Here is a 26,271-nt window from a genome sequence, read left to right on the forward strand (position 1 = left end):
CACCCAGCAGACCTAGAAACTATATTGGGCAGTGGTTATATTGGTCCAGGCTATCTATCACATGTTAACTGCCATATCCCCAGTGCATCCATCTAGGTCAGGTTGAAAGTTGAAATGGGTCAATAACAGTTTTCTTCAGTCAAGCAGTTCTGACATACATTATATATTACATATACATATATTACTTCCATATACCAGTTTAGATGTAGGCTCCAATCCACTCAAAATACTCCCTTCAACAGCATATTGTATATATTCTATAAAACATGTTTTGCTTTATTATTACTTATTATCACGATTTACTGCCACAATGACCCCAATTTCTTCGCAGGGATCAATACAGTTTTCATCTGATCTAAACATTACCAATAAAGGAATTGAAAATGTAAACTGATTTGGTGCATTTGGTTATTGGATAGCGCCATCTTGTGGATGAGGAAATACCTGCAGCATGTAATGAGAGGCATTGACAGTGAAAGGGGGAGAAAATGGTTGAGAGAGAATAGCTGGAAGCATCTTCCTCACTGCTGTGCTGTCGATGTTAATGTAGCCTTTAAAGTGAAAGGTTAGATGGATTGGCAGCCTGGAAATAGCAGTCTATCAGCAGGAGGCACATACACACACATACACACACACACATTTCACATCATAATCTATGATCTAAAACAAGGGAATTACTTAAATGTAATCCTAACAGAGTACAAGGAGAAGAGAAAACAGGGGAAGAGGACAGGAAAGAAGAACAGAAGAGAAATGAAGAGGATGAGATCAACAGAAAAGAAGAAAAGAGGAGATCAACAGAAAAGAAGAGAAGAGGAGATAAAAAGAAGCAGAGGAGAGAATAGAAGGGAGGAGAAGAGAAAAGAGGAGGTAACAAAAGAAGAAAATAAATCAAATAAGGCCAGAAAAAACAACAAATAAAAAAGGAAAAGAGAATGGAAATTTTAATGTTTCTGCATTAGATCGAAACAGGAAGAGAGGTCAGTAGATACAGAGACATCTTCCTGTTTTAACATGCACATACACAATCAGCTGTCACTGAGTTCACACTCACACACACACACAGTGACCAGAGTCAAGCCTTAGCAGATAAACAGGTGAGAGATTAAGCCAAATGTGTCTTTTTTTATATTGTTCATTACAAAACAAACAACAAAGTATGTCACATTGAAATTAATTGAAAAGAAGTGCTACTTTCACGCTATTTCTGAATCATACATTTCATATGTTGGTATATTTTTAATATTGTAAATATTCATTTTTTTCTTTGCCTCAGTAAGTCCTACTTCTGTTTTTTTTTTTGCACAATTTAATAATGCTGTAATCCACACTTTTTCTCATACTTTCCATTCATACACTGTAGAAATTGTTGGCTGCACATGTTTATATTCTAATTTTTTTGTTGCATCCTATGACTGTTTGCTGCTGCAACAATCCACTTTCCCAAGTTTCATCTAAACTGATTTTACTTATTACCACTGATGATTTTAAAAATGCAATTATGCCTGTGGAGAAGGCAAATAAAATGTATATTATACTATATTTCTTTTCTATTCTATTCTATTCTATTCTGTGCATGTTCAGTGATTCAGCCTAGTCTCCTGGAACAATATCAGCAACACATTTGAATGTGTCTACATGCATAATATTAATAAAAAAAGTTGACAACTTAATGAACTTAATGAGGTTCCTTCCTAGTTTTTCCTGGTTGGTTGTTGTAGTCGTTACGACTTGCTGGCATCTCTGTTCTCAGGCTAGTTTGATTAAGTTCGACTCTGTGGAAAGCACTATCCCAGTCCTTCTATTTATTCCAAATTCCAAATTTTCCCCAGAAAAGACCTACCAGACACCAGGTGTTTAGGACAGAAAATGTAAAAGCTTTCATGAACTGGCCATAGTTTGAGTCACTATTGTGTTATATCATCAGAGACAGAGAGTAGCAAAACAGATATTTAGTTCTATGAAAATGTCACAGACAATGACTTTAAGTCTGCTGCTACAAATATTAAAAGGTCCAAAGGTCCATGCAGATTTGACTGATGATTCAACACAGTCCATCAGAAAAAGTCAGACCTAAACCACAGAAAGTTGAATCTTCCTTTCCTCTACCAGACACAGTAGAGACAGGACTCTCTTCTATCTGCAGGCCGATGCTGAGCGCTAATGGGCTCTGCTAGGAAGAAATAGAGAGAAAAGGAAGGAGGAAACGGAGGTGAATCTTTAATTTGAATTGATATCTATCTACTGTTTATCCACTAAAGGATTGATTGCAGCCAGAGTTCAAATACACATGAGAAGATAAAGCCTTGTATATAAAGATTTAATAAAGTACCAATGAACCTGCAGGATGTAGAAGATACTGTAGATCCATGAGATGTGTGATATATTCTCTTGTTTACCTTAGTGTTTGGTTGGAATGTCACTTAGCATCTGAAGAAAGAGGGAGAAATTAGAAATGAGTGTCTCTCATGCACAAATACACTCACAAAATCAGCACACACACACAGAGGCATGTTTCAATACTCAAATGTGTTTTCCTTTGCTCTTGGACAGCGTGTTTTCTATTAGAGAACATTCAGTACTATCTGCTATAGCAGGAAACCAGGGAGATGAGATAGATACTGCGGCTAATTTCACTGAAAGTGACAGTGTAGTCTTTCAGGAAATCTGATAATGAATGCTAATAATTCCAATAATTTTCTGGTTGCTATGCCAACTCTTGTGGTAACCATGTGAGGTCCTCATAACTCAAACTTTGTTGTTTTCAATGTTTTAACTTCAACTGAAGGGTTCCATGCTCCTCTATATCCTTGTTTTTATTCTTATGTATGTAGGCTACACTACTTTGGTGAAATCTTTTCAGACAGTAGATATGTATTGGTAACCTTATTGTATAAAGCCATATTGCCCTGGGGGGGGGGGCTCTTTATTGGGATTATGGAGACTTCATTACTGCTGCCTATATAAAGGGCTTTCACGTGATGTAACACACCCTCTGGCAGCCATATTGGAGGTCCACAGCTCTTGGACAGCAACGGCTGTGAACAACTTGGCCGTCTCAACTGTTTGGAACAGACATGGTTAATTTCTGGGCTGTTTTTGAGTGGAAACTGATCCTTTCATGATTGATACATGTGATTGATGATTGATGACACTCTTTGATGCCATTCAGTCTTTTTGCACAATTTTTTTAAGAGTTTCCTGCCGAAAGGCAAGTGACATGAAATCATGGCCTACATTTCAGAAGCTAAAAAATACATTTCATATCAAAGAGTTTGTGTGTCCAGATTTGGCCCAAGGGTGTTCAGAATTGGCCATCGGTAAGATAACTATCACTGTCCTATTAACACATACACATTAGCTAACGTATCTTGTAGAAGCTAGCATTAGTAGTGGCTATAGTTGCATGTTAACATTAACATCAGTTGCTTTGCTAAATTAGCTTGCTGGCTAGTGAGCTAGTTAAAATAAGACAAAAAACAACAGTTTGTTCAGGTTAACTGAGCTGACTACTTCTCAAGCTACAACTCAGAGTGTTTTGGAGTAGAGACTAGAGCTAAAGACAAGACTGCTGTGTCACAGTAACCTACAAATCCACCTTATCACACTATTCACTTTTACTGAGAACGTTACTGAATGGATCTACAGCCACACCACAACAAGCTGCATCAGCTAGCTCTCTTTTTCTAACCTGGTTGTTATATATTTAGACATTATTTGTGCACAGCTAATTCTCCATGATGAAGCCAGATGTGGCTGATAGAAGATTTGTGACACAACTGCAAAGCCTCTATTACTCCTCTGAGGTACCCATAGTCACAGTGAATTAACACCCTTTCAGCTTTTATTGCTATAGTTTGTCCACGCCCAAATCTTGTCAGGTCACACAGATGTTCACCTCCACTGAGAATGAACTGGAGAAGATCAGAGAGTTGACTGGGCAATCTCCCAGGGGAAATTTATGGGGATATGGTGGTAATCAGCTTACTTATCATCGGTATAGGGGAGAGAGGGGCTGGTTGTCACATGGGTATGTCGTGTCAGTGGATTTATTTCTTAAACAAAATATTTTGAGCCAAAAGTCCAATTACGCAAATGTTTGAATGGCAAATAAGCCATTTTACATCATAAAACATCAAATTAAATGTGTATATATTACATGTACAGTAATACTGTATATCATAATGTTAGAAACTGTATCAGAATTTGTGTTTGTCAGTTCATCCAGATGGGTTATTTTACCTGGTGTGTGGTGGGTGTTGATTCCTGAAATGAAGTACTTTGTTTTCAATACAAAAGTATGTTTTATAGTGTATATACTTGTCACCCCATCATGTGTGACAACATGCCCTGAAGTTGTCACAAGTTGGCAAGTGGTATTTCATCAGTAATAACCTTTGCTTCCAGTAAATTATTCATAATGTAAAAATTCAATTTTTTAGAGAAGACCTTAATCTAGCTAGAAAAATATATATTGTATCTCAGTAGTAAGGCACTGCTGAGAATTTAACAAATGAATAAAAAGTGTGACAACATGCCCTGGTCTCCCCTAATATTATGCTTATTTGTGTGTAAAATCTCAATCTACCTGTCTCCCATTCACTGTAAATTGTATGTCTTGATGATACCAGCAATTATATGTTAACAACAGAGCCCTGGTTTCGGTTTTCTAGGTTTTGGAAAGTATTGTTGAAGTGTTCTTGGTCACAGGTACCAGTGAATAATAAATTAAGTGGTATTCTCCTTTAAGATGTCAGCTCTTCCCAAGAAAACATCCCAGCGGTACCAGACACCAGCTCAGTCCCTGTGGGGAGTTGCATTATCAACTACCCAGCCACAGAAACACACACACACACACACACACACACACACACAATTTAACACAGCCACTCATAAATACACATATACAGCACAATACCTGCTGCATCAACATCACACACACACACACACACACACACACACAGAGCATCATCTGTGTTGTTTCCAAAATAGTTATTGAATACATATGAAATTCTGTACTGAAAGAAGCAGAAGCAGCACCTGGTTTGCCTCCTTTCCAGTCCCACTTCCACAAAAACAACATGTGAAAAGGAGGTCATAAAAATAATCTTGTTTCTAATGTGGTAAACTGTGGATTTGTTTTTTAATGTTCTGTCTCCATCTTTGGTGCTAAGCGCTCACTGCTGTGGTGTTTCTGCACTGCTCTTCCCAGAGATCACCTGTCAATCAAACAGTGTGGGCAGAGCTTGGAGTTTGAGTTTCTGTAGGTGGCGCCCTTTTCTCTGTCTGTTCAGCCATGGTGGCTATCACTGCTCATGCTAACTACCCAGTTCTTCTTCTATTTATTCCAAACAAACCTGCAAATGTAAAACGCACCACTTCCTGTGACACCAGGTGTTTAGAACAGACAATGTAAAAGCTTTCATTAACTGGCTGTTGGTTGAATCATTACTGTATTATAGTAATCAGAGATAGAGGGTAGCAAAACAGATATTTATATATATGAAAATGTCAACGTATTAATGTTTTTGTAGATCTTTTAAAAAGGTGAATTTTTAACATTATTTTATGGCATTTTTGCTTCATTAGAATATATATAAAAAACAAAACATATCATAAATAATATAAAATATATAATATTTGCATGTGAAATTCTCACATGCAAACAATTGTCACAATAGACACATGATTTTTGGACATTTGACATGTGAAAACCTCCTTTTGATATGTTTCTTCCAAGGGTCTTGGGTCTTATCTGGCAACAATCAGGAGTTCAAATATATGAAAAGATATTCTTATATTGCAGGTGTTTCAAAAGTAGGTATACAGTTTTTAATAATAATAATAATAATCAACATTTTAACTTATGTAGTCAACCATCAAATTTACAGCCATGACCTAAAGTGTCTGGAAGCATGAAAAATATTTAATAATACAGTGAGTATTAATAATGTATGTAAAATTGCATACCTTCTTTTGAAACAGGCTATATATTATTTTCCAGGTCTGGCTTTCAACACAACTCTTTCTCTTTTTCTTTTATGATCTCAAAAGCCACATAAGAAACTCTCTCTCTCTCTCTAGATCTCCAAGGCATCTGGCTTGTTGTAGTGAGTCTGACCTTTGACTGCTAAGCCGATCTGAATGGGAGGCACAGCGCTCAGATCTGTTGGTAAACCCACATACACACCTCCATAGTTCCTGAGGGAAACATACACACATAACCATATCATTGAAAATATATACTGTCGATAATGTATAATTCACACACACACACATACAAGCACAATCGCAACTTACATTCTCTTGTCATCTTCTGGTGAAGGCTCCTCTGTCCTATTATTGATAACAAACAGAGTACTTTTATTCCTGTATGTTGTCACCTCTAATAAGTTACAGTAAACTGTGTTGTTTCCTTCATTTTGCATCAGTTGACGTCTCTGATTCATCTGTTTAGTTGAGTGGTGAGATCACAGCTTAGTCATGAATGCTGGGAAATTGTGCTTTTCCAATTCAGTACTGAGTGCGAAGGACAGACACACACACACACAATCATTATATGTTGGCTGTTGTAATATGAGAGAATTGTCTGTTGGCCCTCATCATTCTAAAAAGCAGATTGCAGTGTGTTTTTTTCTCTCTCCATTCACTGCCATTGTATGAAGGAACAGGTCTGAAAATCACACTTCTAGCACATAAACAAACGCGAACAAAGCAGATTCTGACAATAAATTTGTTTGCATTCCTTTATGTGCTACAAGTGTGATTTTGAGACTGTTCCTCCATACAATGGCAGTGAATGGAGAGAGAAAAAAACACCAAATCTCCTCTTCTGCAGCAACAGATAACAGAGAATCACCGATTTTGGGGTTTTTATCATGGCCAGGAAGAAAGAAAATACACCACCAAACAACAAAATGGACCCAGAAATGCAAGATTCACTCCATCACCAATAGTTGTTTTTTTTTTTTTTTACTTTTTCCTTAAGAGAGTGAAGAAGTCAACGATACTCACACTTCTTTTGAAGCTTCGGCTTGAGCTGTGGGGAAGCAGATTGCAAAGCATCAGAAGAGATTTAGCATCGCTTTTCGTGGGCAAATCTCAGGTGCACAACACTGTGAGAGAATACTAGTGTGAATTAAAAAGCTTGTTTGCAAATCACACAAGCACACACGCACACACACACACACACATACACACACACACAGACAAACAGAACCTGAGAGACTCCCAGAGTGGGAAAGCGCTGAGCAGCAGGAAACCTCTGAAACACAACACCTGTCATTTAGATGACTCTGCCTTTTACCATCAGGCTTTTTCCACTTGACCATTAACATCTCTGAGAACCAAGACTTAATTATTCATAGTGATGATAATTCATCGCAGTACAATTAGGTTTATATGCACATGTTCAAATGAACTTATCAAATGTGAGAACTTAAGGATACAAAGGACATTTTCCTACCGTCTCTGGGAAAAAGAACCACACTAAAAGGACTTTTTCATTCATAAAATATCTTCTTTTTCCAGATATCTAGGTGGACAGCTATCTGTCCAAATAGAGTACAGTAAATCTGGCAATATCCAGAGAAAATATCACTTTGTTCACTCCCATTTTGACATGATGCATTTGACAGGCTCACATATGAAAACATGGCCAGTATAAAAAATGTCAACATCCAATGTTAATACACTGGAATTTGACAAGAAATACCCACTTTTGACATGAACATATGGGAAATTTTCTCTCTTCTCTTCATATACGGCCACAAACTCAAAAACACATAACACAAAGTACTGTGACACAACCACACACACACACATAAACTTACCTCCAGTTGTGTTGGCCGCTGAGGAATTTCCACAGCCCATCTCACATCAACACAGACTTGCCGAGGTGAAACACGACAGACAGAGGATAGAGTTGGGGAAGAGAGAGAGGAAATGAATTCAGGGAAATTCAGAGTGGATGGAGAGAATGAGAAGGATAAGGGAAGGATGAAGGAGGAGATGGAGGGATGGAGGGAGGAGAGGACTGGTACTGTAGAGGAGTGTGCGTCTTAGGTCTGGTGGGGTGATGCTGGCTGAGGCATCCTTTTCCTGTCGGTTTCCCTCTGAGAGTGTGAAGCATGGAGGGAGGAAACTTCTTGGGGAGGAGGAGGAGGGTTAAGCAAAGGGGAGGTGGTGCTGAGAGAGAGAGGGAGGAGAATGGCAGAATGGCAGGAGAATGGGTAGAGGAGAGGGAGTCATTTCCTCCTCCTCCTCCTCCTCCTCCTCCTCCATCTCCATCCCCATCCCATTGGAGTTTCCCAGGTAACAAGGAGGGATGTGTACGGAGCCCCCCTGGGGTCACCTGATGAAAAACGAAAAAAAGAGGGAAATCCGTACCCACAGATTAGTAAACCGTGCGCACGGATTTGTAATATGTACACTGATAACATCAAAGAGGGACACCACAGTGGCCCATAGAGTTGCATATAATATTTATAGATGTATGCATTAACATGCTTATTCTACAAGCATGATTTATAGGGAGTATTGTCACCAATTTGGGAATAAGGAGAACGCACACGGATCATAAATTAGACCTACTGGTGTGATCCATCAATGGTTACGGTTCACAGTATAGGCCTAGGTGCCTAATGGCTATTATGTCTCACTGTATATAGGCTTAAAAGTCCCTCTCAACATACAGCGTAGGGGAAAGCAGGTCAAATTGTCACGTGGGTAAGTTGTCTCAGTGGCTTTATTTCTGAAACTAAATATTTTAGAGCCAAAAGTCCAATTACTAAAATGTTTACTTTCTTAATAAGAGGTTACCTATGTTGAATACAGCAGTAAAAAGTAAAGTAAAAAGTGTGACAACATGCCCTGATCTCCCCTACATATTACAAATCTGTGTGCAAGCATTTCGGATTTCCACATCAATGTTTTTTCTTACCAGAGAATTGAGACAACCTGGATAGACATTTTTTTTAAATATTTTCACACAGAAATTGTCTTAATACTATAAATTAATAATACATAATACCACTACTACGGTAACACTTTACAATAAGGTTACATTAATTAAGGGTTAGTTAATGCTTAATAAGCATTAACTAACCCTTAATTAACAGTTAAGTAATGCGTCTGGTAATCATTTACTAATGGTATTCATGTTAACTAAGGTATTAATTTATACATTATTTAATAGTCATCTTTATAAACTATTAAATAATGTATAAATTAATACCTTAGTTAACATGAACAACATCAGTACATTACACATTAGTTAACTGTTAATTAAGGGTTAGTTAATGCTTATTAAGCATTAACTAACCCTTATTAAGCATTAACTAACCCTTAACTTAGTGTACCCTTTACTGTAAAGTGTTACCACTACTACTACTAATACTACCACTACTGCAACTGCTACTACTGCTACTACTACTACCACTACTACCAATCATACTACTACATACTACTACTGCTGTTACTACTACTACTACTACTGTTAGTACTACTAGGCTACTACTAGTACTAATAATATCCTCTTCAAACATAATATCCTTTTCAGTAATTATTAAATGTATATTTACAATATGTATTAATTCTCATATTATTTATTGTATTAAAATCAATACTTTATAATAAATAATAACAGAAGAACAGAAGTAGAACAATAAGATTTTCAACTATAATAACAAAAAGAACACTAATATTATGTCACTTAATGACACTTCATTTTATCAAGTGCACATCTGAAGAGATATATGCAAAGGAAATCCTCACTGACATATATCAGATTGTGTGTGTATGTGTGTGTGTGTGTGTGTGTGTGTGATAGGATGTTTCTCAGAAATAAGACCAAGAGAGGAGAACAGACAGCTACACCGCAGAGCATCTCCTCTCTGTCAAGACACAAACTTGATGATCGGTACAATGTTTTTACTGGTGTGTTTTATTCTGACTCTGCTGCTCCCTCTGCACTCACCATGCTGGAACGGGACGGGACAAGACTTTGTACTGGATATAAGAGAGGAATATACAGAATACTCAATCAAAGCCAATTTTGATCCCCAGTTTTGTTCCCTGTCGAGATCCACTTCAAGTGTAAATGTGTTTCTGGCAAGTAATCCTAGAGAAACCGTCAAACCCTGGCATGAACTGGTTCAAGAGGAACTCAAGACAATCAAAATGGAATCTGGTCAAATGCACATCGTGAGTTTAAAACAGTCACACACTGGTTACTACAAGTTGGAGTGTAGGAATCATCAAAATGTGAGAACAATGAATCTGTATTTGGCGGTTTGCCAGAGGGAGATGCAATTCCAGAGTGTGCCCTATCTAGTGGCAGGGCAGGCGACCCTGCGATGCTCCATCCCCAAAGGAGAAGCTGGAAGGCTGCAGTGGTATCGTGGCGCAACGTTACTTCTGGACTCAGACAAACCGCAGCTGCGTGATCTGAAAGGCCAGGTTCGAAGTTCAAACCATGGATCCGTTCTTCACTTTCGCCATCTCATCGCAAGAGATCAGGGGATGTACCACTGTTTGATCTGGAAGGAGGGACATTGCGTGAGCTTTCAGCACATCTCCCTGCTCCTGAACGCCCAGAGATACGTCTACCTCCAAGGTGAAGACGCTGTGATTCCTTGTCCGGTCTCCCATTTGAACTACATACCTCACGTAGAGTGGTTTTTATTATTATCATCATACAGAGAAAAGCAACCAATAAACAACACAGGCCTACGGGAAGAGGTGTACACTATCACTGGGAACAGTACTACAGATTATTCATTCGTCATACCATCTGCCAAGCAGAACCACTCGGGTCAATATGGGTGTGTTGTTAAATGGGAGAAAACAACCAATACCTACTATGCGTCACTGTTTGTCTGTGCAGAACTGGGCCTGAACAATGTCACATTCTCATTGGGCAGTAGTGTTGTTCTGGACTGCGAAGTGAATATATCTTCCTCACAAACACTTCAATGGTATCATCAGTCCAACCATTCCAAACTCATTTTTGACTCCAAGGACCACAAGATTTTTGTGCCAGAACAGCTGCAGAGAAGAGTGAATGTGAATGCGTCCTCTCCATGGTTTTCTCTGACCGTAGCTAACCTGACTTTGGAGGACAGTGGAGCCTACTGGTGCGCTGTCCTCGATGAGGGGCCACACCACCATATTTGTGAAGCGGTTATTCACATGCTGATTCTGGAAGAGATCGGGGACCTTTTTGAGATCGATGTCTTTTATGTGGGGTACTCCGCAGTCATGAGCTGTGGCATTTTGGGGCTGGTTGGTGCTGTAGTCGTGGTGAATGTGAAAAGCCGCAGAAGACCAAGCCACCATGGAATCTAATGATTTCTGCTAACGGACTGAAATCTACAGAAGAGGATTAGGGTCACATGAAAAATGTATTTGAGTTCTGAGTTAGAAGTCAGAATTCTGAGATTAAAGTCAGAAATACATTTTTCACGTGGCCCTAATCCTCTTCTGTAGAAATCCAGTAGACATTTCTGCTTTGATGTTTAAGGACACAGTAAATTCATGCAATTATTTTGAGTTTAAAAGCAGTCATCTATTTTAATAATTCTCTTTTTATTGAAGCATCTGGGCAGAAATGGCAGCAATAATTATCTCATGAAGTCCTCTCTTCACTCACTTCCATTTGAGATTTTTTGTCCACTTGCTTCATTTTGATGAAAAGCGTAACCCAAAAATTTTAACAATTTCAATGTGATTTCATTTTGCATTGCACAAGCTGCAGCTTTATTGCTTACGTATTGCTTGTAGTATATACCTATTGTGTCTTGATATTAGTTGCACCATCTTATAAACATTTCCATGACAAGCTTTGAATAGCAGATATACCACTGATGATTGTATGGGGTAAGGTTGCCTAAACTTGGTTCATAAAATATACAGAAAGTTGAGTTATGAACTGTGGTAAATAATTTTGTGTGTCTGTGCTCAAATATTTTACACTCATTCTTGTCCTACAGAAAAGCCTAATGTAGATATGCTGCTTGAATGCATGTAGTTTTAAAGGTTGTACATTCTGCATAATTCAGTCAATGTAATAAAACTGAACATATAGTTTGGGTTTGTATACGTTTATTGAGTGAACATTAAAAAAAAAAAAAAAACAGTCCCAGTGTGCTGGTTTGGACTGGCAGTTCGGTGGTTTCAGGATGCCGCTGCTATGGTGATGACCTCTGACCTTCCGCTGCTCTGATCTACACAGGAAACGTGGAGAGAGCCGTCTCTGCAATACACATACAGGGGAAAAGGGTTAAACAAGAAAGGTAAAACATAAGGCTGAGTTGTGACGATGGTTTCCCAGCTGATCCAGGAAGCAGCAGTACCTTTTCATGGTCACCACAGTGTCGATGTCGTGGTTGTCGTCTCTGGGCTCCAGGTCTCTGAGGACAATCTGTAGATCAGACACACTGGTTAATTTCTACCCATTCTTCTACTTTAAGATTCCCCATTGACTGAACTCCTCTCCCAAGCATTAAAGTGATGTTGAAAGAAAAAAAGTGAGAGACTTGTTTTTTTATATATTGGCAGAATCTACTTTGTCAAAGTCCTGTCTCCCATTTTTTTTCACCTATTTACAGTTATTGGTAAATATTTTCTTTGTTCCATCGGCATAAGTTTCCTCCGACCAGATTTCGGTGTTACATTTGTTCAAACTGAAAGGTTTAATAAACATAAAGAAAGGGATTCACTTAAAAACAATTCAGTAGAATGACTAGTTTTTTTATATATTGTCAGAATCTGCTTTGTTCGCATTCCTTTATGTGCTAGAAGTGTGATTTTGAGACCTATTCCTCCATACAAGGCAGTGAAATGGAGAGAGAAAAAAAAACAATTCTCCAATCTCCTCTACCGTAGCAACAGATAGCAGAGAATCGCCGATTTTGGGGTTTTATCATGGAGGAAGATACACAACCCAAGATTCTACCAAAGTTCAACATCACTAACACCCTACATTTTGGAAAAGTGTACCATATTATATGACTGTATTCATTTAATGAGCATTAAACACAAACTCATCATGACATCAGCCATTCTGAGCTTCCAAAGAGTATCTTTATCCCTTGCAATAGAGTAAATATGATGTTGGTGTTAGGGAAACCCAGTCACGGTTCCAGTACCTTGGCTAGTTTCTCTAGCTGCTCGGTGGTAGATCTCTGGTAAATCTCCAGAGACAGGGAAGACAGCTGGCCCCGCCCACTCAGGATGTGATGCCTGCGGGCAGGGAGGGGCGTGCCTGATGGGAGGAGCACATTAAACACCTCGGCTCCTGATTCGTCCACCTCCTGTGACACACATACCGTCAGGCCAATCAGAACAGATTCAAATCGAGATAATGGATTTTTCAGTCATGTTCACGCCCCTGAATAGTACTTTCTACTTTCTGTGTGTTTTAAATTGACCAGTATACCTTCACCAGTATGTCGGAGGCAGAAGCGTCCACTGTGACCGACTCATCCTCGGGGGTGGGGCTATCTCTGCCGACCAATAAGCCGGCTTCGACCGCGGCGCCCACAGCGATGACCTCATCGGGAGGTGCCGAGCTGAGCAGCTCCACATCGGGGAACATCTCGCGCATCATCTGCTGGAGACGAGGGATCCTGGCCGAGCCGCCACAAAGAACAACCTAAAACACACCGATCACATCACAAACTGCTTTACAGAAATTTTGCCCATTTCTGTTGTAATTGCCTGTTTATTTCCGTTTAAACCTCATTGTAATTCACGTCTGAATTTAGCGTTTCTTACTTGCTTTTGTTTACTGTTCCACTGTCTGTAAAGCACTTTGCAACTGTTTTGAACGTACTGTACAAATAATGTTAATCATCAACCTCATTAAAATAACCAGAATCTGTCTCTCACGCACGCGCACGCACACACACACACACACACACACACACACACACACACTTTACCTTGTTGATGTCACTGGTGGAGAGTCCTGCCTCTTCCAGCAGGGTTTTTATTGGTTGGATGCTCTTGTTGAAGAGGGAGGAGCAGAGCAGCTCAAACCGAGCTCTGTGGAAACACCCAACAGAGGTTCACAAGTTGGCAGGATTTACACTGGATGTGAGGCTATTCACCCACCTTGACTTTTTGCACTATTTCTTGCTGTACAAAATTAGTTCAAAATACATTTATGGGGGGATTTTTTTGGTCTAAAACCTACACAAAGTACTCTGGTCTATCAAAGTGGAGTGGAGCTCAAAGAAATGCTCCACAGGGAGAAGCAGCTGAGCTCCCAGGCTGCCAGCAAAAGTCAGGCTGCCATCCTGGGCCTGCAGCTTAAACTCGTGGAGCACAACATCAATGAGAAGGAGGCTGCCTTCAAAAAAGAGGAGCTGGAGGAGACCGTCCAAAAAGGAGAAAGAGAAGGCCCTGGAGAAAAAAAAAAAAAAGACGAGATCACGGTCGCCCTCGAGCTGGCTGAGCAGCAGCTGGAGGAGAAGACCGGTCTCGTCAGGACCCAAAACGAGACCCGGCGGTTCCTGGAGGAGAGGGAGCAAGCGTGGGCCGAGGCAGAGAGCAGCGTGACGGCAGAGCTTGCCGACCTGGAGAGGGGCATGGGTGAGGTGTCAAAGAAAAAGCCAAAGAGGCGTTGCTGGCTGCGACGGCTCATCAACACCCTGACTTCCACCGGCAAGGAGAAGCAGGAGGAGGAGGAGAAGATGGAGTCCACCTCCAACTGGGACTCCAGCAAATTCCTCCGATTCTTCAACGAAGAAGCGAAGAACATGAACCAGAACATGACCTTCTATTTTTACTCTGTTCAAGATATCAGCAATGATATCTCCAAAATAATGCACTTGCTTTGCTTGTGTGCTTTTGCTCTTTGAATGCTGTTAAAAATAAGGCCTTCTCTTCTCTCTCTCCTAAATGACCAAACTCAGAAACGGAAATGGAGCTGCTATGTTATGGAGGACCAAATTAGTCATAATTAAATAAATAAATAAATAAATATGTGTCGATAAAATAAATAATTATATGAATAAATACAGAAATATATAATATAATCAGTAAATAAATTAATAATTGATTGTTGTTTTTTTCTTTCACATATACTTTGCAGTAGATTTTAGACAAGAAATCCCAAATAAATGGAATTTGAATTTTTGTAGGGCATGAAAAAGGGCAAAAGGTCAGGGCTACTATGTAGAAAACTTCTTAGGCTGGATTTTTTAGTACAGTCTATGGATAATCCAGTTTCTTTTCACATATGTATAGTATTTTGATAGGCATAGACATATCAATGAATGAATGAAAAATGATAAATATTTTAATCAAATTGCCTGACTATGCTTAGTTTTGGATGGGTCACGATAGTTTGACTTATGGCTCTGCTTATTGCAGACTGCAGTCTAGTGCACTGCCGCATTTTTATGCCAGAAAATTCTGTTACACCTTTCATCTCTGCAGACAGAGAACCACACTGAACATGATGTTAAGGTATTTCTTACTAAATCTGTAACAAAGTAACCTCAGGATCACAACATTTAAGTTTTATGAACGCCATGTCATTATGTAGTTAAAAAAAAAAAACCCATCAGCCTTGCTTCTTCCTCATTTGGAAAGTGTAGCTGTCTGCCTTTGTCTGGATCATACTGCCACCTGCTGTCAAAACAAGACACCTCTGGAATGCTATTCAGTACTGCAAGAGAGTATTCAGTTGGGCTAAAATAGATTTATGCATGAACCTTAGTCTTATATCTAAAAGTAGGGTTACATTTGTGTCACTTTCCAAATTATCTTGCACTTAAGAGTCTCCCAGAAACAGAGAGATATGAAATCCTCGGTGGGTAAGGCTGGACATTTAAAAGTTCAAGGACTAAGAGTCCTCAGCTGGTTAGCTAAGAGAAAATCATGGCCGAACTCAATCTGAACAATGCCTTCTATTTTGGCCTAAATGAAAACCACTTGGCAGTATCAGACTGAATAATGAAGCAGCATGTGAATGACAGCTGTGTGTCAGACAGACTGGTTACCTGGAGACGTTGCATTCGAAGTCCATACCGTCATGCAGAGAGTCGACGAAGCAGTTGGCCGATCCCAGCGAGGACAGCGAGTGTTTGGCCATGTCTGCTCCGTTCATCAGCTTCAGCATCGCCCGAGCGTTACCGCTCACATCCTGCTTGAAGGACCTGCACAAAAACACAGGCAAATGACATGAGGATGGCTGGGAAGACTGAAATACAGACATGGTGTGTGACAGAGTATGTGGGTGTGTGAGAGAAAGAGTGGTATTGAAGCAGGGTATTTACAGGTTTCTGAAAGCCAAATTTAAGACGAACACCTTTTAAGTTGATTTTAATACCAATTTAACCACCAAAATAAACAAAGCTGGTAAAAATCAACGTATTTCTGATTGAACATAGTTAATGAAAGTTCAGAATCTATAAATTAGCAGTATAAGAAAAAGGACAACAGGAAATTAAATGTTTAGGGTCATGTCTCTCATGTGTATTAACGCCATCCTATATTAATGCAAGAGTTGACATATGTGGGTCAAACTGCATAAACCAAATAACCCAGCATTACATGGAGGGAATAACTGTATTAAAGACATCTGAATATTTTTAAGGCTTTAAATTCAGATTAAGGGAACAGAGTTGCTACCTTCTGAACTCTGCGGCGAGGTGCTGGGCGAGGGCCTGGGTGAAGCTCTCTCCTCCGATGCTGTGGTCCGTGTGGGTGCTGAGAACCCGGAACATTCCTCCGTTCACCTGCAGCGCCGTCACGCTCAGGGACGTTCCGCCCAGCTTATACACCAGGACATGGCTGTCAACAAAGTGGCTGGTAAACAATATGCAGTAATAACTTGTACAATAATTATGAGGGTTCCACTAATATGGGGATTTGGGTGCTGACTGTTTTGTACTGGAGCTGGCGATAGCATATATTTTGTGCAGATATTGACCATGTTTAAATTTGTCCATTTTAATGCCAAAAAATCCCCAAAATCGTTTTCAGTGTTTCCCCCAGAATTGTATTCCTTTCAAGCTGGAAAAGCCTCTGAAACAGCATTTAGACCATCATGGGACACTAAAACACTGAAATACACACTGCTCCTCCCTTTCTTCAGCACAGGACTGAAGTGTTAAAGCTTCCGATGAGTCTGGGTACTGTACCTCTTGCCGGAGGGACAATCCTGTCCAATGTTGTAGGCCAATAGAGCTGCAGCAGGCTCATGGATCAGCCTCAGGACATGGAACCCTGCAGCTTCGGCTGCCTCCCTGCACAACACAAACATATACACTGGTAAGGTATATTTCCATTAAAAGGTGCAATTAGAGAGATTCTTTTCCGTCCCATAGCACAAAATGACCATAATATATACGTGGCGGTTCATAGGGTTGTTGACATAGTGACATTTCCATGACTAAAGTTGCGAGAATAAGCAGTATTATTATTCCCGTATTTTACACGATGATGCATTACCTTATCATTAGACGTTTCTATTGGATGTCTGCTCTAATTATCTACCTTACTCTGAAAATGTGACTTTATTGTTTGTGTCAATTACAGGCCACCATAAGCTGTGGCAGAACTTCATTTTTTTTTAAGGAGAATTTAAGCTAAGGTGCCTGTAGTGTGGCCTACCTCAGAGCACTCTTCTGAGCATGTGCAAACTCAAAGGGAACGGTGATGACGGCTTCAGTGACATCAGAGCCCAGCGCTGACTGAGCCGTTTCTATGGGAACAAACGTGATCAATCAACTCATTGTTCATCAGTGCAAACTGTGTGTGTGTGTGTGTGTGTGTGCGTGTGTATTTTCTGCAGGCTACCTTTCATTTTGTGGAAGATGAGCTTTGCGACGTCTTCAGGAGCGACGTACTTTGTCTGTTCCCCTGCTGTAATCTCATAATGAGGCTTCTCTCCTCTGTTCGCCACCTGAACACAGCACTCACCGGTTAGACTGACTGCTTTAGCACAGCAAATACACAACCAGATAACAAACAGAGAACTACGTTACGTTGGCAACTGGTCAGTTTGGGTCTCATCAACAAGATACTCACTGGACATTTACTCTCTGCTTTGTGAGTCTGTGTCTCTGGATCCTCAAAGCTGAGAGACAGAAAAAGAGAAAACTCAATAAATACAGATAGAAAGACAAAAAGTAACCTGAGAAAGGAAGGTACAGTACATGTCTCAGCTCAGTATGATATACCTCACCTTCTCCCCAGCACTTGTTTCACTTTGACTACAGTGTTGGCAGCATTGCGGACGCGGCCTTGCTTCGCTGCAATACCTACGATCTGCAGGGGATGAAATTAAGACCAGTCAGCAAGCAGACTGACAACTTAACCGCAGATACCAGTCAAATTGCAAAATGTTCCCCACTCCAGCCACTTGGCCAGTCACCCATCCAGGCTCTTAGCTATAAAAGGCGCTGCAGCTGTGTAACACCCAGGCTACAAAAAGAGAAATATCTGAAAAAGATTGCTGTGGTGTGGCTGTAGGTCAACGCAAAAACGTTCTAAGTGAAGGTGAATAGTGTGATAAGGTGGATTTGTTTCCAAATGTAGGTTACTGTGACACAGTAAATTGTCTTGTCTTTAGCCCTAGTCTCTACTCCAAAGCACTCTGAGTTGTAGCTTGAGAAGAGTCAGCTCAGTTAACCTGAACAAAATATTAGCTAGCAGGCTAATGAGCAAAGCAACTGATGTTAACACACAACTATGGCATGTTTGTATCGTACCTGCTCGGTGTCTCTGTAGGCCACCACGACTGGAGTCACTCTGTCTCCTGCATCATTAGCCACCACATCAGCCCGACCATCCTGGACAAAACACACTCACATGGTTATTTACAGCTACACTGTAGTCTTAGAAGGACATTTGAACGTCTGAAATGGCCAGAAAGCTTATGATAGACCTTTACTACTTAAGTGAAATCAGATCCTTGAATACTGTTCGAGGCAAGAAAGTTGCAGTTACTGTTGGTTCACATTGCTTCAGAGGGTAATAATGTTTCTGTATATTGTATGGGATGAGATCTGAAATCAAAAGGTTTTTCTATGAGCCATTTTGATCCCCAATACTGCATAGTGCAGCTTTATGGCAGTGGTTTGCAAGTAACTTTGAGCCAAGAGTATGGAGGTTTTCATTCAAACTAAACACTACAGCAGCTTATTTCACTGGTCAGTTCCTCCTCTCTGGTCGCAGCTAGGGTTAGGGTTAGTTAGGGTGTGTTAATCAGCTGCTAATCAGGTAACGTTAGCTATAACCTGAATGGACTTCATTCATTTAATGGTACAGTCTTATCAGCTGCCACTACCTAACCGGCGCTGTTTCACCAGGATTCAGGGTTTAGAGTTGCTATAAATCTGTGGCTGTCGTATAGAAAATATAAAGCTAGCCGCGTGAAAACACTGGCTTGTTACAGTCTATAGTTAAACTACTCTCTAACGTTACTTACCTTAAATGTCGCCACACAGGCGCATGTGTAGCCGAAGTGAACTCCTATAGCAGCCATGCTGAAGAAGCTCTGCTCTGCTCTGGAGACGCACACTTCCTTCCGGATATTTGGTCCAATCAGAGCAGGGTGTCAATGATTGACAACAGTTTAAGCCAATTGGATACCTAAACAGAAATGTATGGCGTTACGCGGCCCTTGTCTGGCTAATAGCAGCGAGTCTGTGTCTGTTTAACCCAGTTTTGTAATTAACTGTATGGTCAGAAAGGATTAAAAATGAAGTGAGCAATCGTGTTCAAAATTCTGCTTTGTTAAAACAATAGTAAATATTAGTTATTTGGATCGGCCATTTTTGGAATAGAAATCTTTCACAACACGTAGAGCAGCGTGTTAATATGAGTGACTAGAGTTTAAGCCAATCGGATGCTTGCACAAAAAAGTATGCCATGACGCAGAGTCCTGCTTTGGCCAATAGCAGCGAGTCTGTCTGTTGAACGCTGTGGCTCTGAGGGAACTGGAGTCACACTGATTAGACTGACTGCAGATATTTGGCAGTCTGACAACTGGTGCAGTAATATAGACAGATAAATGTGTGTATTTTAATAGAACCATGTTTCTGTCCTCCCTCGGCATTCTGCTGTTTTTCAGAGCTTTTTCTGATTGTGCGGCAGACGACTGTGAAGGTTAGACAACCCCAGCATGGTGTGACCAGACTTAAGTTATTTATAGCCTGGCTGTGTGTCTATCAGTACACTCACTTCCTCCAGACAAGTCGTACACAACACTGATAGCCTCCACAGCTTTTCACTTGAAAATACAAAAGAAAAATCATAATCACAGTTTCCCCAGCATTATAGGCCTACTGCATGTCCAGCATGTGTACTAACAGTGAGCTGTGTCTGCAGTGTGTGTGGGCTTCCTTCAGAGAGTGTACGGCAGTCTGACCTTGGCCCACAGAGAGCTCAGTCCTGCCCTGGTGGAGGAAGAGCTGGCCAGGGCCTGCACTGTCGCCCAGGGGAAGGAGGGGAGGCTGGTGAGAACACACACATAGCATGGACACACAACCAATAGTAACTATGGGAATACCTCTGCAAATTGACTCGTGTATCCAAAAAAAAAAGTTTAGAGATTGAACCAAAATATAGTTATCGTTTTGGATGTTTTTATAGTTATAGTTATAGTGGGAACACAGACTTTCTATTTACTTATGATTTAAATCTTTTTAAAGTTATAGTTATAATTCTAGATGTGAATGGGCCTTAACTCTTAACAGGACCATGGTCCATGGAGGTCCAAGAGGCTGCAGGTTTTCATTCCAATTAAACACTACAGCAGCTGATTTCACTAGTTAACACACCTTCAACCAGAGAAAAGGAACAAATCACAATTAATTTAGTCTATAAAACAAAGTGTTCATTTTATGATACTGGTGCAGTGCCCGTTCGCACCGCTGCTGCACAGAGCGCTGTTCGCTTGTTTATTCAAAGTTTATTAATATTGAACGTGTCCAAATTGCACCAAATCCGACACTGCACTTCCTTGGGTCCCCAGCAATACACCCGCCAAGTGTGAAGTCGATCGGACGAACGGTTCTCGAGATATGCGACGGACACACACACAGACAGACAGACAGCGATTGCTTTATAGTATGATGAAATCACAATATTAGTTACATTTTATTCTGCTGTAGTAATCACAAATGAGACAGCTTGCCCATCACAATTTCACAAGCTCTCCATCCAAATTATATTATTTTCACTTTGTAATGACATTTTTAAATTGTTGTCCACAGTCTAGGAAGCCAGTGCCATCGCTAGAAAGATTTGTAGCTCAGAAATAAACCGAATTCTGCACAGGCTGGCTTTGTTGTCATTAAACTTTTACTTATTGCATCGTATCGTGGTTGTGTTGAATCGTGAACCGCATATCTCGTATCCACATCAACTTAAAGTATGTTGGTGTGTGTTGTGCCAGTGTTACTACCTAGGAGCCAGCAGTGATGCAGCAACCCGCGTCACGGCCTCTGTGTCGCGGCCTCTCGCCTCCCATGTTCCTGTAGAGAAGATCTGCCAACGCCTCAGCAACACAGACACACAGATCTGCCAGCTCCGATACGGTAAAGTGTGTGTGTTTTAAACGCGATGAAATACACAAGGAAGACAAGTTGTAAAGTTTACTGGTGTTTGTGATGTCTGGTTGCGTGCAGAGCATCAGCTGTGGGATCTGAGCAGCGCCGGGCTCAACAAGCTGAGGGTCGCTGAGCTGAGGAAGGTTTTAGCCTCCTGGGGAGAAGAATGCCGAGGCTGCCTGGAGAAACACGAGTTCGTCAGCCTCATCCAGGAGAGAGCGCCGCTGCACATCCACACGGCTGAACTATGAAGAGAAAGCAGCATCTTCCCCCATCCTGAGAATCCACAGAGCGAAGAGAGCCTCCTGCATGGAGCTGAACTCCGATGGACAGCAGCAGTGAGGATCAATGTCTCGCGTCCAGTTTTTTCCAGCATCAGTTTTTAAATAAAACTCACTGGGTGTGTACATTTAGCAGCTCCTTTTATTCTTGAACACAATGCTTTTGCTGATTACTGAACCACGGACCCTGCTGTAGTTAAGCTACATACACATTAACAAATGAACATCAATTTGATTAACGTGATCTGTAAACAGGGTAAAAACTTAATATCTCCAAAATTTTTCAGGAACTAAGAAAAAACACTTTGTATTTAGCTTGCTGACAATGCATTTTTAAGTTTATCCAATGGGTTTTGAAAAGGCTTCAGCAGACCAAGAAGTCGCAGAATTTTCTCAGCCCACAGAGGACCATGTATTCTGTAAATTGATATTCACCAAAAATGAGTTACAAGGTGTTCACACGACAACAGGGATAGTCAACTAAAATATGCAATTTCTGATAAAAAAAAATTTTTTAAGTTTGTCATTGTTGGGTGTAAAACACGAAACTGGGAGAATCTGAAGTCGTTTCTATGCTGAGAAAATGCAATAGTAAAAAACCTCAATGTTATTACAGTAATTTAATTTTGAACATCATTGAGTGACACTAAATAAGAACACTTACATTTTTAACTTGACCATCCCTTTAACAGTTATATACTGTACATAGATATCAAAACAATTTATCATTATTGTGATATTAATGTCAACCAGCCCTACAACATATCCACTGTTATGGACGCAGAGGGTGATGTTAGTTAAAATAAACTAATAAAATAAAATTATTAAAAAATAATAATAATAATGATAATTAAATAATTTGCATAAAAAATGAGCACACAGTACACCACACTGCACACCACAATATGGAGCAACAGTTTTAATTCTGAACTTAGAACAAAGAGTCTCTTGCCTTGGAACAACAAAGTGGTGAATGCTACGACGTCTGAAACAGAAGACACCAACAAAAGCTCCACAACAACACACATAATCTGAACTACAGTACAGTACTTACACTCTTTTCTGCTAGCTTGACATCATCCGAAGCTGTTTGCGTGGGGTTTCCAGACCCTCAACAGAGAGCGCCCTCTTGCTGCCGGGTGATGCCGCAGCATCGTTCGGCTGGTTCTCCTCCACTTCCCCCTCCTCAGAACTGTCCATGGGCAACCAGGAGTACGTCTGACTTCAAGCCAGGTCGTCCAACAGGGACAAGTCTGTAATGTCCTCCTCCTTAACCCCCTCGGCCTTCCACAAGCTCTTGGGTAGCAGTGGTGTGGGGTGGGTGCGGGATGTTTGGGATCTGCTGGGGGATTGTGAGGACAGAGGGGTGGACTGTTGAGGCCGAAAGCACGAGGCCGTCTTGTGTGGCGTGTTCGGCTGGGTTTGGCTGCCGCTGGGCTGACTGTCCTGCTCCTGTCCTGCAGTGCAGGGCTTCACCAGCACCTCCTTGACCAGAGCTCCCAGTCTGGTTTTACGTGGGATTTCGCGTCTCATAATGGCCGATGCAATGCCTTTGTCATCAGCCACCACATAGACGCGCTTCTTACCCCTCGTTACGGCCGTGTAGACGTGTTTCCAGGTCTGGGCCCTGCCGTCTTCCAGCACATAGACAATGGTGTCGCTCTCTGAGCCCTGAGTCATTAAAAACAACGAAGAAGAAGCTAATTGAGCTAAGCTAGCAGCTACAGGCTGACAAAATAATATGTAACATTTTTTTTAACCCATTACAAAATCACAGATCGTTAAAACAAAAGCAATCTACTAGGGCTGCAGCTATCGATTATTTTAGTAATCGAGTATTCTACCGATTATCCCATCGATTAATCGAGTAATCGGATAAGAAATACTTTTGCTTTATTAAAGAGCAATAGTAAATATACAAAAGAGAAAAGCTGTCCGCACAAAGCTGTCCATACGACACTGTGATTTACTGAAAACGAGGTGAAATAATAATTATTATTGATATTTATTACTAGGCCTAAATATCATACAAGTTCATAAGACTGGCTAATGTACATTTATTTACTATGTTGAAGGGTTGCCCTACACCTGCTGACCCTACTCACTGCAATCAAACTAAACTGAATATACCTGCTGTATTGGACTGGTGCATTTTAGGCTCCAATTGCTACTTACACCACCTGATATTTTGCTTTCTGGGGTATTTTATGCATCACTGTGAGGGGAGTAGGTGTGTGTGTGTGTGGGTGTGTGTGTGTGTGTGTGTGTGTGTGTGTGTATGTGTGTGACTATCATAATAATAACATGAATGAAGCTCAGGCTTTCACAAATTGACTGCAGCATTTTATTTTCTGTGGGTATTTTCTTGAGCAAAACTTAGCTAACTTAGGGACATCATAACTAGCCACCATATTGATTTACGTTCTTAACTAGCCATTACATATAGCCATAATTAACGTGCATTCTTTACTAGCCTTCATCTCATCCCGTTTTAATATTAAGTGCTGACTCCGCCCACCCGGCCAGTTTCGGCGTACGCCGGTAGCAATTACAAGTGGACCCTATCCTACAGTCCCTGCTCTCAGCGGAGCGCTGTGATCGTCAGACCTCTCTGGATTAGACAAGCAAGTAGAGAAAACCGGCATCAGCCGAACCAATTTATTGCCAAATGCTTTGGGATTCAACACATTAACATTGCTTCCCATGGTCAGAAAAAGTCGGCAGATTTGTCGCTAGTCGCTCTTGAGAAATAAAGTCGCCAGGGGGGTCTGAAAAGTCGCTAAGTCTAGCGACAAAGTCGCCAAGTTGGCAACACTGGATCCGAAACTTTGGACACTTTCTGTCGTTTTCTCTGGCCTGTCTCTTCTCTTCGCCCCTCGCTATTTTCTCTCTCTTTCTCCAGCGCGTTGTGCAACAGTAATAATCATCCGTGCGAATCACTGAGTGTGTATATAGTTATATGGATTAAACGAAGCTTCGATGCAAAGAATTTGCATCGATGATTTTTAGTAATCGAGTTACTCGAGTTTCTCGAGGAATCGTTTCAGCCCTACAATCTACATGCACCAGTTCAAACATAACATTCTTGCTATTACTAAGACGGAAGTTATGTACCTGCGCATTGTCTGTCTTCTCCATGGACTTCAAAACTCCATCTCTCGTTTACTGACAGTGGATGTTGCCAAGCTGTCACTCCGATCGAGACTGGCCAATAGAGACGTGTCTTACGTCTTTCAGCGTAGGTCCCACCCACGAGATTCAGCTCAACAGCAAGCAAAACCTTTGGATTCAAAACTTTTGGATTCGCAAGCAAAACTTTTGGATTCAAAACTTTTAGATTCGCAAGCAAAACTTTTGGATTCGCATTAATACATTTTTAATCACAAATTTATTTTACTTGTAATAAAACATTTTTTGATTGCAGTGTCGTTACTTTTGCTCTCAAATCTATTTTTTGATTGCAGTGTGGAAAGTTTTGCTCTCAAACCTATTCTGTTTGATTGCATAATAAAGACACAAAAGTAACCTCATATTTCAGAACCTCTTGGATCGACTTGTACAATCAAACCAGTCCGTAGCAACAGATGATACTCTAGAATTAGTCGTCCAAGTGATCCATAACCCACGAGGAGCCGGTAAAAGAAGAATGTTGGAAAAAACGTTAAGAGTGTGAAATCCTTAAAAAGAAGGTTCGTTTTTTGTACGTAGTAGAAAACACCAGTAATCAACTGTGTTTTGCCATCAATTTGGCGCATCTTCTGCATCCCGATCTCCGTGATAGGGACCAGGGCTCTTAACTAACTTTTTTCACCATCCTCCCGGAACCGTCCTGAAATACAATCTAAGCCGTCCCGAAATGAATGTGGGCCATCCCGAATTTAAAATCTTACGTTGGGTGTAATCATTGATAAAAAGTAATCATATGGATCACTGGCACTTCACACTCTCTCTCTGTGGGCCTGGTCTAGGATGTCGGTAATCAAAAGGAATCTCCTCCCCACAGAGCTCTTCCTCACCACCTCAGTGGCTACCAGCTTGCCTGTCACCTCCCGCCGGCCGCCACTCCCTCCGTTCAGCCCCTTTGTCGACCGGGCCAATCCTGTCTTTATCTGCTTCATTTTCCCCGTCATCATTAAACATTTCCTCCAATTCAACAAAAAGTCTCCCTCAGCCTCAGCCATTTTTCTCGTATCGTAAGTTGCTTGTTCGTATCGTAAGTTGCTAGTTAGCTACATGAGTTTAGCTTTGTCATGTCCGTTACATTACATTACATTAATACTAGCAAGCTTAACGCTACCTCATTGACTTGGGTTGAATTCCCCGTTGCAGCTGCGGCTGTCGTGAGGTCAGAGGCTGGCGGTTCAGGGTCTGGCTCTGCTGTGCGTTTTCCTGATGTTTGCTTTCTTGATGTAACGTTAATG

General features: G+C 40.8%; 3 protein-coding genes and 1 long non-coding RNA gene across 4 annotated transcripts; 1 reads left to right on the forward strand and 3 right to left on the reverse strand.

Annotated features, from left to right (window-relative positions):
* Nucleotides 1–983: 983 nt before the first annotated feature.
* On the reverse strand, nt 984–8,052 carry LOC139932614 (uncharacterized). The gene is made up of 6 exons (XR_011785555.1): nt 7,833–8,052; nt 7,015–7,039; nt 6,301–6,336; nt 6,122–6,201; nt 2,400–2,430; nt 984–2,170 (listed from the first exon to the last, which is right to left on the reverse strand). It is a non-coding gene; the product is annotated as an uncharacterized LOC139932614 (long non-coding RNA).
* A 3,727-nt stretch (nt 8,053–11,779) lies between these two features.
* On the reverse strand, nt 11,780–19,508 carry hspa14 (heat shock protein 14). The gene is made up of 14 exons (XM_071926430.1): nt 19,445–19,508; nt 18,726–18,806; nt 18,200–18,282; nt 18,043–18,091; nt 17,812–17,917; nt 17,626–17,716; nt 17,154–17,258; nt 16,642–16,803; nt 16,011–16,166; nt 13,944–14,046; nt 13,439–13,654; nt 13,149–13,313; nt 12,354–12,421; nt 11,780–12,253 (listed from the first exon to the last, which is right to left on the reverse strand). The coding sequence occupies exons 1-14, from the start codon at nt 19,499–19,501 to the stop codon at nt 12,175–12,177; spliced, it is 1,521 nt and encodes a 506-aa protein (XP_071782531.1). The 5' UTR covers nt 19,502–19,508; the 3' UTR covers nt 11,780–12,174.
* A 543-nt stretch (nt 19,509–20,051) lies between these two features.
* cdnf (cerebral dopamine neurotrophic factor) lies at nt 20,052–21,835 on the forward strand. The gene is made up of 4 exons (XM_071926433.2): nt 20,052–20,124; nt 20,347–20,474; nt 21,416–21,557; nt 21,648–21,835. The coding sequence occupies exons 1-4, from the start codon at nt 20,052–20,054 to the stop codon at nt 21,818–21,820; spliced, it is 516 nt and encodes a 171-aa protein (XP_071782534.1). The 3' UTR covers nt 21,821–21,835.
* Nucleotides 21,836–22,539: 704 nt separating this feature from the next.
* Nucleotides 22,540–25,004, reverse strand: LOC144538132 (DNA helicase B-like). Its single transcript, XM_078282198.1, has 2 exons — nt 24,965–25,004; nt 22,540–23,521 (listed from the first exon to the last, which is right to left on the reverse strand). The coding sequence occupies exons 1-2, from the start codon at nt 24,986–24,988 to the stop codon at nt 23,075–23,077; spliced, it is 471 nt and encodes a 156-aa protein (XP_078138324.1). The 5' UTR covers nt 24,989–25,004; the 3' UTR covers nt 22,540–23,074.
* Nucleotides 25,005–26,271: the final 1,267 nt, after the last annotated feature.

The sequence above is a fragment of the Centroberyx gerrardi genome, chromosome 24 (genome assembly GCF_048128805.1).
Source record: "Centroberyx gerrardi isolate f3 chromosome 24, fCenGer3.hap1.cur.20231027, whole genome shotgun sequence".
Lineage (NCBI taxonomy): Eukaryota > Metazoa > Chordata > Actinopteri > Beryciformes > Berycidae > Centroberyx > Centroberyx gerrardi.

What these genes read in the sequence shown, in the direction of transcription:
- hspa14 (XM_071926430.1), bottom strand. Translation starts at nt 19,501, where the DNA reads ATGGCTGCTATAGGAGTTCACTTCGGCTACACATGCGCCTGTGTGGCG. An exon ending in CCTGTGTGGCGACATTTAAG is followed by an intron (nt 18,807 to 19,444) that starts GTAAGTAACGTT and finishes TGTTTTGTCCAG; the next exon opens with GATGGTCGGGCTGATGTGGT. An exon ending in ACTGTGGTGACCATGAAAAG is followed by an intron (nt 12,254 to 12,353) that starts GTACTGCTGCTT and finishes TGTGTATTGCAG; the next exon opens with AGACGGCTCTCTCCACGTTT.
- cdnf (XM_071926433.2), top strand. Translation starts at nt 20,052, where the DNA reads ATGTTTCTGTCCTCCCTCGGCATTCTGCTGTTTTTCAGAGCTTTTTCT. An exon ending in TGCGGCAGACGACTGTGAAG is followed by an intron (nt 20,125 to 20,346) that starts GTTAGACAACCC and finishes CTGTGTCTGCAG; the next exon opens with TGTGTGTGGGCTTCCTTCAG. An exon ending in GATCTGCCAGCTCCGATACG is followed by an intron (nt 21,558 to 21,647) that starts GTAAAGTGTGTG and finishes GGTTGCGTGCAG; the next exon opens with AGCATCAGCTGTGGGATCTG.
- LOC144538132 (XM_078282198.1), bottom strand. Translation starts at nt 24,988, where the DNA reads ATGGAGAAGACAGACAATGCGCAG. An exon ending in AGAAGACAGACAATGCGCAG is followed by an intron (nt 23,522 to 24,964) that starts GTACATAACTTC and finishes TTAATGACTCAG; the next exon opens with GGCTCAGAGAGCGACACCAT.